Raw genomic sequence first — 14489 nt, 5'->3', positions numbered from 1 at the left:
TCTGTGGTTGTTAAGGTGAAGTCATATTTAGCTGTGTGGCCTGAACAGACTGAATCAGATCATGTTGCCCAGTGACCTGTTTTAGAGCCATGACAGGTGTAAGGACCAGTGTTGGGACTAACGCGTTATTAAGTAACGCGTTACAGTAACTACGTTATTATTGTGGTAACGAGCACGGTAACTAGTTATTATGCCAAAATCAGGAACGCGTTACTCGTTACTGGGATTTAGATAGGCTCGTTACTCGTTACTTCGTGTGGTGGCTATTGCGGAGCTTCCACAGATTCAGTAACATTAGCAAGTGGTGGAGGCCAACAGGTGGATGAAGGAAAAGGGAGGCAGAAGGAAAAGAGACCCGAGGCGGCCGCCGGTCCAAGTGTGAACTGAACTTCAGGTAAGAAGTTATGACCTGCAGTCTCTCTGGGTCAGATATGAACCAAGTTTAGGTGGAGTTTATTTTCGTTATTCTGACTTTTTCCGTACTGCGTGCTAGCTAGCATGACGGAGTTTCTATACAGCTGGGTGGTGCTATGAAGTTAATGAAGTTGAACTTTATTTTGTTCATAAGTTATTAGAGTTGCCAACCGTCCCGTCTGGTATTCAGAGAAAATATTACGCGTTTCTTATTGAGGTGAAAAGGAACAGTTTGTCCCGTAATTCAGCTACAATGAAAAAGACACAAAGCTGGAGTTATTCTGTGTCTTTGCTGCACAGCTGCCTCTTCTCTCATTCTCCCCCCTCCCTCTCCCGTTTCTACTTCAATCATGAAACTGATCAGTGATCAGCTGATCGTCTTTTCTCTCTTGTTTGTTTATCGCTCACTTTGCTCAGAAAGAGGAAACCAGCGGATGTCGAGCTAAACAACAGCAGCACGTTTAAGCTTGATCAGCTGTTGTTAGAATTTATTTAATATTAATTTCTAGTATCAGCTGATGTTTGCTGGAGCCACAGCTGTAAAGCTGCTGGTCATGATGGTTTGGTTATCTGGTGAGAGGGAAACATGAAGATGAAACCAGGAGATGTCCTTACTGAATCATCAGAGCTGTGATGGAGAAACAGGTTTACCTTTTAGGTGACACGAATGAGTTGAAGTTATGAACTGTTTCTGAGAGACAAATAACACCAGGATCCTTTTCTAAGTAGCTGACAGCTGGTAACTGTGCAGGGGCGGGTCTAGCAAAGTGTTGCCAGGGGGGCAGGTAGGGCATTAACAGGGAGAGGGGGGCACAAAGAAATACTTTTCTTTCTTATTCTCATTTAAAATGTCTCACTTTTAAAAAATAATTATCTGAATCTTACAACAAACGATTGATAGATTGATACATATATACCATCAGAACAGTGAACATCACTGTCACAACAGTCAGTGTTTATTTTCATTCAAAGGCTTTATGATTTTTCCTATAATGGCGGCCGGTCTCTAGTCAAAATGCCCGGGACAATTTTCTGTCCCAGTCCAGCCATGTATGCAGCTCATCTGCAGTCTGCTGTTACCTACATCTTCCTATTCAGAAGGCAGAATTTCCGAGTTCTGAGTACAATCGAAGCACCACGACTGCAGTTTTTGTGTTGGATGTAAAAGGCGCAGATGACACTGTGACGTAGGCTAGAATCATGGCAGCAGTCAATGACGGTCCAGGCGTGGGGTTTCTCTCGTGGAAATATGCACATTATCTTTTCCTTTCTGTTGGTAGGTGGCACAGTGCACTGTGGCAAGTAAGCAAGCTAGAAGACTGCAAAGTTATGGAAGCAACACATTAACAAGAGAATTCTGAGTAAAACCAAAGTTACTTTCCCTAGTAACTAGTTACTTTGAAAGTAACGAGTAACTTGAAGTAACTGAGTTACTTTTGAGAGAAGTAACTAGTAATGTAACTAAGTTACTATTTTAAAGTAACTTACCCAACACTGGTAAGGACGAGGTGTTGTGCTGCGGCTGATCGTGTTTTCTTATCTGTCTTCCTCAGCTCGACTGTAAAGGGATCAGCGAGCCATAAAACCATCGACCTCTCTGGGAACGCCATCCTACGCCTCTACTACACCTCCAAGGTCTGTGTGTCGTATGATAAACGTGTCCGTGTGAATTTTAAAGGAACAGTCAGTGAACGTTTGTGTGTGTGTGTGTGTGTCCTGCAGCCAGTCCTGTTTGTGATGTGCGCCGGGAACGAGCTCTTCTTCTGCTTGCTCTACCTTCTCTATCACATCGAGGAGCCGGCAGGTAAGAGCTTATTATCCTCGTCTTCCTCACTTTCACAGGTGAGACTGAGTTTGGACATCAGTGTTTACAGATCAAAGTTGTTTTAGTCGATTAAGATTCTTGTCGACTAAAATCTAATGTGGATTCAGTTAAAGTGTAAAGTTTGTTTTTGCTGGTCAGAGTTTCGGTTTATTTTCTTTGACATCGAGTGTGAACGTGTTCGTACGTCTGCTCGTCTCTTCCTCGCGAGTGTCCTTGTTTTGTTGTGTGTTCAGCAGAGATCGTGGGAGCTAGCTTCTGATTGGCTCACGTCCAAACTCATCCCACCTTTCTGCACACCTTTATTAGTTCTGATTGGATCTCATCTTTCCAGAACATTTTCATCTTATTTTTTATTTGTTGATGAAAGTGTTGATAAATGTCATGGTGGTTGTTCTCCGCGAGTGTTAGTCGAGTTCTCGTTTTTGGTTAATTAAAGCTGTGAGTCATGCTGAGCTTCTTTAGCAGAGTCCTGCTGTTAAAATCCAGAGCTGGGAATGTTAACGTGTTCAGGTGCTGAACAGGAAACTCATCGTTCCTCTGAGTCTGATGTTAAACTTGAGTCGCTGCATTTCTCCACAGGCTGGCTCTACTGGCTGCAGGGGCTCTGCGGGATCATCTGCCTGCTCAAGTCCGGCATCAGCGTCCTGCACCTCATCACCGCCTCCAAGAACATGGCCGCCATTGATGCCGCCGAGCGGGAGAAGGCCTTGAAGATGAAGTAAGAGGTCACGGGGAGGCGGCGAGAGCTGCAACAGCATCAGCAGATCCGTCGCGCTTTCACTTATTCTTGTTTTCTTAAAGGGAAAGTTTGTCAGACCGACACGGATTCTGACCAAATATGGAGAAAAATATTCCGAATCCACGGCGCAGCCTTTAAATCACAACATAAGCTCATAATGCAAACTTAAAGGACGACACGCACGGTTACATGTATGATAAACGGACAGGTCCCCGGTTACCGCTCTCCTGTTTTATTACGCTAACGTGAGAGGCGTGTCCGTCGGTGATGACAGCGAGAGCTAACGCAGGTGTTCTTTATTTTTCCGTTAAAGCTGAAACGAGCCGACGATTCGTATCAGATTTATCGAGTACACCTAATCAAATGTTGCTCATTCTCACTGCCACACTTTCTCAGTTTTACATCATAGCAATAATTAAAAAAACATCTGAACGCTTTAAAAAAACAACAACAAATTTTTAAATTAAATATTTAAGTTTGAACAGACAAATACGGAGGACCAAAAGTCAAAAAGGAATTTAAAAATCACTAAAAGAATAAGAAGTAATGTTAATAATGACTGTAGGCAGGAAAAATAATGTTGCTGCTATCTGCTAATGTGTTTATACATCCATCAATATTTAAATCTAGAAAGAAAAGTAAATACAGAAATAAGAGGAGTGACTAAAGTCCGGCCAAAATAAATGAGGCGCGATCTGAAAGGACAAATATGTAAATAAAGAAGCAAATAAATAATTATTACAAAAGTAAACAAAAACTCAACCTTTTTTTTGGGAGGGGAGGGCATTCTTAGTCCTCCGTATCTGAATATCAATGTTCCAAATTGTTGTTGTTGTTGTTGTTATTATCATCATCGTTATTATCATCATCATTATTATTATTATTATTATTATTATTATTATTATTATTATTATTATTATTTTCCCATTTTACTGACCAAACTATTAACAACATGAAAAAATGAAAATACAGATCAAATACAGATTATTGTAATTACTATTATTGCTGTTATTTTTAGTATTATTATTATTGTTGTAATTATGCGTCATTTCCAGGTGTGTAGCAGCAGGATTGTGAGGACAGACTTCTGCCTGTTGTTAGGTCGAGGTCGTCGGCTCAGTGATTGTGATTAATTGACAGATGATTGATGGGAGGCTCAGTCTGAAGCTGAGAGGAGGCGGGCCGTTCGGTCTGACTGGACGCACCTGTGCAGGTGTGCGTGTAGATGATGTCATGACTCAGTGGTGTCTGTCAGAAGGCCTGAGGCGCTTTCCTGGACACCGACTTTTTTATTCGGAGGAAAAACTCCAGGTGTGTTTAAATGAATGAGGAGCAGCTGACGATGTGTAGCGCCCGTTAACCGTCCGAAGTCGCCTCCACCGTGACCGTCAGGCTGGTTACCGACACGTTAATGGTAAAATCTAAATTCTAATGCTTATTCCACTCTCTGAAAATCCACTTTTTATTCCTTATTTAGATGTTTTTTATTTGTGAAGACGAAACCGTCCCTGAAATGATGACACGACCAAAAGCTTAAATATTCCTCTCACCTTTCGTTCTGTTCCTGCTCCTGCTGATGCTTGGCTGATTAGACGGAGGCTGAGCAGTAGCTGGGCTCGTTTTATTTTAGTGCTAGGAGAGGAAGCGTCTCCTCTGTCAGAAACTGTACGTTTACCTCACCTGAGGAGCACCAAGTGTTACCTGTGTGTGTCGCTTTGACGGAGCCAATCAGAGAGCGTGCTGAAATCCGCATACTGTATTTGCTAGAATGTATTAATATGAAATATATATATCGACCTGAAAGCAAAGTTTGATGTTCTATTTAAAAGGAAATAATGTTGTAATTTAAATATTTGATGCTGGTTTTGTTTGCTTGGTTTGAATTTACTGTAAAAAATAAAATAAAAAGTTGCAAAAGAAAAACGTTGTGTTCAATAAAAAAATTCAGATTTGTATTTAAACTTTTCTCCTTCGAGTCAGTTTGGACTCCACGAGCTGTCGGTTTGATTGGTTCTGCTTTTCAGCGTTGAAGACGAGTACAGAGCTCTGCACTTTGACCTTCAGTTATTTCTTCCTGTTCCATATCACATCAGATCTTTATTTTTTGGTAAATTCTTGTTCTACTGAAGCCAAAGAGTTTAACACAACCTGAACGACTTAAACGGGGAACAGCTCAAGAATCTAAAAGTGTGAAATAAAGGAGCCGAGCATGAAATGAGCAGACTGGGTTTATTTTAACATGAATTCATGCTGTCATAATACTGCATGTTCATACTGACGCTGTGGGGACGTGATCGCGAGAACATCTGCACGTCAGCTCTGAATGACAGCGCTGATGCACAGTTATGGATGCCTGAACACATCTGGATTCATGGTGAGACACAAACACAGACCCGGTGTGGGCCGAAGAGAGCTGAGGGAAGTAACCAGCCTGCAGCTTGATCATATAACCACTGTAATTTATATAAAACCAGTTTCTTAAAAGTCCTGAACAGAAGCTGAACGTTGACTTAAGCTGTGATTCGTCCACAGATCATCGTTTTTCTTTTATATTCCAGAAACGGTCAAAATGTGGGAGTGTCCCTGCAGGTGGACGGGTAATAAAACTGCTGAGCAGCCACTTAAAGAGGGGCACCTGGTCACTCCACCTGGACCTGCAGGGCCACGGGACAGCTGGGCTTCTCTTTAAAACGTCTGCAGAAGTGCAGCTGCCTGCGATTGTTTTTCTGTATTTCAGCCTGGAGACCCGAGGGCCCGCCTTCACCTTCCATTCAGTCTGACATTAAAAATAAAACAGCTGTTTTCATCTGAATATTAGTGCTGACACGTTCCTCACTTTGAGAGAAAATCACATCAACGTTATTTATTACAACAGCGGGAAATTCCTGTTACACCAGCCAACGACAAAATGAACAAATAAAAGTTCAGTCAGCACAAGTATAACTAAATAAAATGGAAGTGACAATTTTATAAACAAGGTAAAAAAAAATTTTAAAAAGTAAATAAAATACCTCAATGAATGAAGTAAATCAAAATAAAAGAATAAAATTAGTTTAATAAGTGTGAAGAAAGCAGGAAATGGCATTTAGCGTTACAGGAGCTGAGGATAACTGCACTACAATGGCTGAACAAAAAAATAATAAAATCCAGCTGTGCTCATTTAAGGTCGAGCGGATTCGTGGGGATGTCCTTCGTGTCGTGGCTGTGTTACTGTCAGCACTCAATCGTGCAGTAAGTCCGCCGGAGACGGGAATTTAGAGTCGTTTGAATGGAGTCTGGCGGGCCGCGCGGTGTGGCCCGTTCACGGACGGACGTCATGTGTTTTGAGGTTACATCCAGCTGTTGCACTTGCGCGCATCGTTACCTTTAAGATGCTCGGGGATAAAGGCTCATTTTAGCCGAACCCGACACCATTTTACCGGAGAGTTTGGCGCGAACGCGGCTCGGATCACCGCCTGCCACCTCTTCCCCGCAGCGCAGCGCCAGTTTTCGGGTTCCTTTAAGCGAAGTGGCGGAGTTAACGGCCGAGCTGATCCCATAAATGTCGGATTTGATTATCTGTCGGCCTACCGAGAAGTGGCGGGGGCGAGAGGGACGGCGCGGCACGAGACGAGCCGAGACGGGGTCCGCGAGGAGGGTGCACACGCCAAATACTTTCCCTTTAAAGCAGAGAGGGACAGAGGGGGTGAAGAAGAGATAAAAAAAGAAAAGGAAGAAAGAGCGAAGGGAGGGAGGGCGAGAGGGAGCGCGAGGGAGCGGGTTTGAAAAAAACAGAAAGATGTCATCCTGTCGATTCAGACACCGAGGCGGAGCCACGGACCGCGGCCGACCGGGAGCGCTCTAGCCGGGGGACGAGCCCTACGCAACTCCGAGGCTCGGAAGCCGACGCTGCGGCCTTGTCGGAGCTATAAACGAGTCCCGAACAGCCGCTGCTATGATTAGCACGTCTCGACTGCTCGGCTTCGCCATTAAAATACTTTGCATGCAGATTTTTATTCCAGTCGACATAAGCAAATTAAATTAAACCGCACCATTAAAGCAAGTACGCATGAGACCAACCATTCTGTCGCATTTACAGAAGCATCTGCTCAGTGACTGTTTAGCTGCCATATTAACTCCTGCCTCTCGGAGGCTTCTTCTCTAAGAAGTGTCAGGGCTTTGGGACTCATTTCCCCTGTCGGTGGAGGGGAGCTGCCATACAGGCCTCGCGTTTTGTTTTCACAGCAGCTCCCGGAGCTTTTCTACCTCCCCCTCCTCCACCTCCTCCTCCTCCTCCTCTTCGGTCCCCAGCTGGGTCTCCTTCAGGATGGACACCTCCTGGAGTAATTTCCTCTTTCAGGTGAGTGCTAAATTCCCGTGGCTGCTGCGTGGTTTGGGCTTTTTGAGGGCGGGTGGGGGCCGTTGGGCTTTGCTGCAGGTGGGGAGGTCACGGAGGGGTCAGGGGGGAGTTGTTGGTGTGGATCCCCTTGTCTCCACTTTGATCCTGCTGACCTCTCACCCGGGGCACTGCCTCCTTATTTAACCTGTCAGTCCCCTGAAAGTGAGAGAAGGATTTGTGTTTGTCCTCACTGATTCTTATATATCACTCTTCTGCTGTCCTGGAGCACTCAGAGCGCTTTACCCATTCACACAAGCGCCTACTGACAGTCACACACATCCATACACCGGAGAGCAACTTGGGGTGCAGACTAGGAGGACCAGCCACCAACCTTCCTGCTCTACCTCCTGAGCTACAGCCACTCTGCATGAACCCTTTAGGGGGCAAATAAATACTTTAGAAACACCCCTTTAGAAACACTCCTCGACCCGCTTTAGTTTGTAATCGAACTTCATGTTGAACAACAGTGTAAGTAAAAGTGTTTTACTTTTGGCCAAAGTATCGAAGCACATGACAGACTATCATCTTCTTCTCATGCTTCCATAAGACCCATGAAGCATAAACTGGTTCTGCAGCTCTGCTGTGGCAGGTTTGTGTGAAGTAAAAACAAATTAGGCCAAGCGAAATATTTTTTGCACTTTGATTGTGACCTATAACCTCTGAAGGCTGGTTTCTAATTAGCCAGGCAGTGCTAAAACAAAAAGACGAGAAGAAAGCCGTTCTGAGAGGCCGGATGTTCCCACATCTGAGCTCTGAGCTGTTTCTCTTACGGAGAGAAACTTTTCAGTGCACTGTTAAAAAATGTGGGCAAATGTGTCGTTGTGGTCTGATGAGGCCAAGGTTGAACTTTTTGGCCGTATTTGTGAAAGCTGCAGAAACAGAAACAACACCGTGCATCACTGAACGAATGCACGGCCATGGCAAAGCACGGTGGTGGCACCATCGTGCTACCGGGCGTCTGCTAGAAAGCTGAAGATGAAATCTGTGGGGTGACCTGAAGAGGGCGCTGCACAGGGCTGACCGATACTGAGCTCTTTTTGTAAGCAAAAGAAATTTGGGCTGTCAGACTCCTGCATGACGTCAGGTTATTGTAACCCATCACAGAACCTCGGGGATCTTATCGTCATCCTTCAAAGCTTAGACGGGTCACAGAGCTTTGCATTGCTCCAGACGGAGCTGGTGTTTCCAGATGTGCCGTGGTTTACTGAGAGCCGAGCGCTCTCCTGCACTCTGCACGTCTCACCGATGAAGTCCTCCACAGAGCTGTCAGCCTGGAGATCATTCAGAAAATGTTATGTTGTTTCGGGCCAGGACCTTCTCCCTCTGCATTCAGCTCGCCCTCTTACGCCTGATGTTACACCTGTCGTCATTGTCATCAAAACTTTAATCATTAATGTCCTTTTTGATGCATTTAATGACACATTCAGTCATTTATAGATGTTGGTTTACTTTGTAGACACTTTTGGTCCTCCATAGGGCCACGCCCTCACCTGCCCTGTGTACACTGTTACAGTAAATAAGCTTCCATTGAGCCTGGATGTTCCAGGTGTAAATGGCTGTGTGTTGATTCAGATGTTTCTCACTGACCTCCGGCAGACGCCTCCGACTCAGAGTCAGCCCGAGACGCCGCTACAGTCGGAGCTGCTGCCGGAGCTGACCGGCTCGGCTCAGAGTCCTCCGGGCGAGCACATCGTGACACCGCCGTCCACCGTCGACACGGCCGCCCTGAGCGAGGAGCCGCTGCCAGGTGAGGATGGGGCGGGGTTTAAACCTCGTCACTGACGTGTTTTGAAGTTGTTCAAACAGGCCGATATTGACGTTTTTAAAGGTTATCTTCTGAACTCTGGGCTTTTATTGCAGCGTCAGCAGTTTGGTTATCAGTGGGAGATTTTATTTTTCTGCACGCTTATCACAGAGTCAGAGTTCACGAGCAGAAAACAGGCTTCATGTTTTTGGTTTATGTCCTCTGATTTACTTCAGAGTATCAGTGACTTTAGCAGCACGCTGGGCTCTTCTGTGTAGACAGTTTTTACTGGATGTACAGGAGACGTTTGAGCTGTGAGGGGAAACCAAACACCCAAAAGTTTCACTAATCAGCCTGTTTACAGAAACACAAGAAAGAACATTTTTGAGGTTAGAGCTGCAAAATAAATACATTCATTAAAACTCGCATGTTTTTCATTTTCATATTTATCAGGTTTGACGTGTTTTCTCTTCCAGAAACAGGAACAGTTTTCTTTTTATTGTGGTAACAGAAAAATGATTATAATAATTATTATTGTTATGACTGAAGATTACAGCTGCAAATGTTACGTGCAGTACAAAGTTGTTAAATTGTTAAATATACAGTATATTTAACAATATTAAAAAAGTGACACCTTTGGTCACATTATTCAAGCCCAAAAATGTTGAATGATTTTACTCAGATCTGCAGAATTCATCAAAATTATTTACATTTCTCCAGAAAAGTCCTCCATACACTCTGCACAACATTGTGTTTTTTAGCAGTTGATTGGTTTGATTTGTTGCTAAGCAGCAGGGTTTCCCTGTATTATGGCACAATATTTCACATAATGGTTAAAAATGGTGCCAGTTATTTGTGTTGACACTTTTTGTCCCCCATACATGAGTACGGCTCAGTTTTCCGTAGATTGTAAATCAACAAAGAAATAAACACTTGAGGAATTTATCTTTTTTTTGTCTGTGTTTGTTGTGTTAGAGCTCAGTTTGTCCTCTAACAGTTTACAAACCAGTGTTACAGGATTAGTTTGAAGTCAGTAAATTACCGACGTTTCTTCAGACAAATGTTAAACTCAGAGTGCACTGACTGTGACTAAAATGTGACTTTAATGTCCGCCAGTCAAACCGCTCACCAAGCCGAGCCGGCCCGCCCACATCTGCGCCACCTGCAACAAGGAGTTCAAGAACAGCTACAACCTGCGGCGGCACCAGTCGGTGCACACGGGCATCAAGATGAAGGATCGGGCGGCCCGGGAGAAGGAGGACGGAGCGAAGGCCGGCCGGGTGGAGAAGCAGACGGTCCCGCTCTCCCTCCTCCACCTCGCCCTGCCCCCGCAGCAGCCTCCTCCCCCTCCCGCGGCTCCCGGCCAAGAGACCCTCCCCCAGCCCGGCCAGCACGTCAACCAGGAGGGCCAGCCGGTGTCTGTGTCCATCGCCCCGGCAACAGTAACCATGGCTGCGCCGCCTCAGCCCATCCAGGCAGCCGTTGTTGTCGTTGGGTCCATGGAGCAGGTGGGTTCACCGGGAAGAGAGCCAGAGAGTAAGGCCAAGATTAAAGGACCATTCAGGGCCTTTTGATGCCAGCGGCAGCTGCAGGAAGTGTCCAGAAACATGGCCGCTGACATTCACGGTTATAAACACACAATTTGAATTAAATCTTTGTGGATCAAAACATCAGAAAACCTCAGACGAGCATCATAATCAGCTAGTGTTGATGCCGGGAGCAGAGAGAGGCCCTCTGACAGCAGGAAAAGACTTCAGAGTGTATTTACGACTGAACTTCTCTGCCTCTTCCCGCAGAATCCCAATCCTAATCCCATTCCCAGCACCAATCAGGTGAGGAAGAACCACGCCTGCGAGGCCTGTGGAAAGGCCTTCAGGGACGTCTACCACCTCAACCGCCACCGGCTGTCCCACTCGGACGAGAAGCCGTACTCCTGCCCCATCTGCCAGCAGCGCTTCAAGAGGAAAGACAGGATGAGCTACCATGTGCGCTCGCACCAGGGCGGCGTGGAGAAGCCGTACATCTGCCCGCACTGCGCCAAGGCCTTTTCTCGGTACGAGCGCCATCCGCTCCTCGGGCAGCGTTAACTCCTCACAGAGAGCTCGTTTATGTAACCGCTCACATTTAGCAGTTGCAACACCATGAAAGATGTAGATGTGACTGTTTTGTGGTTATTTAGGACTCTATGTCCTGATGAGCTTCTGATCTTAGCCTCTGATTTCAAGTCTCATTGAACACAAACTGATGAGAACAGGAAAACAAAGACGAGTTGTTTGAGTCCCCCCGTTTCAGTCCTAACATCCGAAAGAGAAAATGGGAACAGCTCGACTTGATTTGCTCACAGCTGCCTCGTCCCTCTTCTATATACAGTTTATGCTGCTTCACGACTTTAGTGCCTGAACCTGTGAAGTCATCAGGAAGCTGTTCACTCAGCTCGTCCAAGTGAACTGAAGCAGTGTCCCCACACACCACAGCTCATAAGTTAGAACCATTTCATAACCAGACTTTATACAGCCAGACTTCCTGTAGCAAACACACACTGTAAATAAAAGATGGCTGCAACCACCATGATGTCATCCGTCAGTTTCTTTACTCTGGATTTTAGCTTTATAGTTGCCGTCATGTTGGTTGTTTGTAGCCAGCACACAGACACCTGCCGATTAGTAACATCCAATCGTAATCCCAGAATCTCACCTAAGCTGGAGCTCAGAGAGCGGCCATATGATTGGTCAGATGATGTCATTAAAAAAGCTCCATTGGCACAAACACGGTCCAGTTCAGGTGAAGCCTAGCACACAGTTAGCAGCTACAGCCGCCTGTCAGTCAAAGAGGCCCCGCCCCTAATAATGCTTTAAACCTTAATACAATTTAAACAGTTAGTAAAAAACATGAATCTCATTCTTGTTTGCATTTTCAGACCGGACCACCTCAACAGTCACGTGCGACAGGTGCACTCCACAGAGAGGCCGTTCAAGTGCACGGTAACACCTGTTTCCTGTTTGTAAACCAGCACCGCCAGTCCTGCATTCAGAAAACCACAACATCAAAATTTCAATAAAAAGCATCAAATTTTACATTTAGAACATTTCGTCCTCTTAAGTGTTTTGATAAGCAACTACGTCTTATTTTGAAAATTTCACTCGTTTCATCCACGCCTTCCTGTTTTCTGCAGACGTGCACGTCAGCGTTTGCCACACGGGATCGCCTCCGTGCTCACCTGATTCGCCACGAGGAGAAGGTGCCGTGTCACATCTGCGGGAAGCTGCTGTCGGCCGCTTACATCACCGACCACATGCGGGTCCACAACCAATCACAGCACCACGCCTGCCACCTCTGCAACCGCAGTAAGACACGGCTGCGTCACGAGAAAGCACCACCGACAGTCCGCCATCACCCCGCCTTCACGTGTCTGTGTGCTCTTGTCCCGCAGGCTTCACCACCCTCACCTACCTGCGCGTCCACGCCCAGAAGCACCACGGCCAGGAGTGGAAGGAGAGCGGCGGGGCGCGGGGGGCTTTCGGCGGGACCGGGGCCGGCGGCGTGCTGCTCTGCCAGCTGTGCGGGGTACAGTGCAAGACGGCCACGCAGCTCCAGGGTCACATGGGCACCCACGCCAACCAGGGCGACCCCACCCCCGACCAGACGAGCACGGGGCCCGTGGGCACCACCAGCGTGGCGGTCACGGTGTCCAGTGCTAGCACAGTGGGACTGCTGGTCACTGACTGCTCCGGTATCGCCCCGCAGCCCCACAGCTAGCACGCTGGGGGGCGAGTGGGGGCAGGGGAGAGCTGGGGTGGGACTGCAGGGAAGGGGATCAGGGGCGGAGGTGGGGTGGAGTCGAGGGGGGAGTCGCAGGAGTCGAGGCAAAAGGAAGCAAGGACACGTAGGAGGAGCCACCGGAGCAGGTGTGTGGATCCATTCTGCTCATTAATGGCGCCATGTTTGTAGTCCTGGACTCTGCTGCACCTTTTTTTATGAAATGAGGTGAGCTTTGAATTTTCTGTCTCAGGTTGTTTCCTGCCACATCTGGATGGAGAGTGCCACGACTTCTCCGTGGCTCTGTGAGGACGGCGACCTCGGTTTGTTCCCGCGACGCCCACCTCTGTCAGCTGACCGGCCTCCAGCACTGGGAGGCGCTCTCTGCGTTCACACTACCGACTCTGGAGTCCTGCACAACAGAGGACCCATCAGTTATTAACTAATGTGTGTTTTTATTCTCCTGGCTTGGCGCTTAGCTGTTATCATCACTTCATTGTTTTCATTTTCAGCCGCTCTTGATTTTTGTAAAGCCGCCGTCGCCATTTTTACACCATTTCTGATCCATGATATCCGTGTTTAACACCAGGAAACTGGCCCAGAGACCTCAGTAACACCATTTATCTCATTTTCTCTTCTAATTTATTGCCAAGCGGTGTCCGGTTTGCCTTTGAGTGGGGAGCGGGTGTTTCTGACGGCCCACGCTGTACATACACACTTTTATAAAGCAGATAATGGCAGACCAATAGTTGTTTGTGGATATTCCCCCTGAACACTGAATGTGCATAACTTCTCTGCTTCGTATGATCTTCGTTCTTACTCTGGATGCTGATTTGTAACTCTTGAACTTGCCATGTAATTTGTAGCTACCTTGGTGACACATTTTCTGTGGCTGTGCATATTGATTGTACTTGATGCATAGTGCATAGCGCCTCGTTACTGTTACTGTATTAAAAGGCAGTAAAACGCACGTGTGGACTCGAGTTCAGGTCATCTTCACAGTGTCTGAGTGGGTGCTGAATGTGGATGTTTCATCTGAAGCACTGAAACAAGTTAAAGGTGTCGGTGAACCGGCTCAGAAAAGCTAACGGGCCCGTTAGCTCCGATTTAGCAGCTCGTAATGTTTCTATTCAGTCTGAGCCTCAGACTGAGGTGAGATAGCGCTAACTTATGCTCAGGACTTTTCTTCCTTAAATATGAATCCATTTGTCTGCTGCGTCCCCCGTGTTTGCCTTTAATAGAAAGTACTTTTTTTTTTTTTTTAATATATAAGTATTTGTTAGTCCTCCATATTAAAACAGTCAGAGTAGTTCCTGTAATACTGGGCTCTGTGTAAGGAAAGGCTTCAAAACAAAGTCCATATAAAAAAGAATGAATCAGGGTTAAATTTATATCAAATCAATATTTAAAAAGTATAAATCAGATGATAAGTATTTTATTTTATGGGGTTTATTTTGCCTGTAAACTTCTATATTTTGTATTTGTTAATTCAGGTTAAAATACATTTTTGCCACATTTTATAAAATACTACTTCAATTAATTTAAATATACTTTGACGTATTTGAGTTATTTATGTTAAACTGTGGCAGTTTGAGTCCTCCATATAACCCAATGATGACCGATTATCAAGAGT

General features: G+C 45.9%; 2 protein-coding genes across 2 annotated transcripts in view; both read left to right on the top strand.

Annotated features, from left to right (window-relative positions):
* The window catches only part of cdipt (CDP-diacylglycerol--inositol 3-phosphatidyltransferase (phosphatidylinositol synthase)), a 7972-nt gene extending 2182 nt beyond the window's left edge, over positions 1-5790 (top strand). Inside the window, exons 4-7 of the mRNA XM_026163907.2 lie at positions 1968-2049; positions 2137-2218; positions 2819-2957; positions 5537-5790. Coding sequence (XP_026019692.1) covers positions 1968-2049; positions 2137-2218; positions 2819-2957; positions 5537-5579 — 346 coding nt within the window. The 3' untranslated portion in view covers positions 5580-5790. The remainder of the gene's footprint in view (positions 1-1967; positions 2050-2136; positions 2219-2818; positions 2958-5536) is intronic.
* A 53-nt stretch (positions 5791-5843) lies between these two features.
* Positions 5844-13826, top strand: maza (MYC-associated zinc finger protein a (purine-binding transcription factor)). Its single transcript, XM_026163906.2, has 8 exons — positions 5844-7317; positions 8953-9103; positions 10217-10608; positions 10897-11153; positions 12018-12081; positions 12273-12444; positions 12531-13005; positions 13110-13826. The coding sequence occupies exons 1-7, from the start codon at positions 7285-7287 to the stop codon at positions 12854-12856; spliced, it is 1395 nt and encodes a 464-aa protein (XP_026019691.1). The 5' UTR covers positions 5844-7284; the 3' UTR covers positions 12857-13005; positions 13110-13826.
* Positions 13827-14489: the final 663 nt, after the last annotated feature.

Source organism: Astatotilapia calliptera, chromosome 4 (genome assembly GCF_964374335.1).
Source record: "Astatotilapia calliptera chromosome 4, fAstCal68.1, whole genome shotgun sequence".
Classification (NCBI taxonomy): Eukaryota; Metazoa; Chordata; class Actinopteri; order Cichliformes; family Cichlidae; genus Astatotilapia; species Astatotilapia calliptera.
This window is presented reverse-complemented; position numbering and strand designations above follow the sequence as displayed.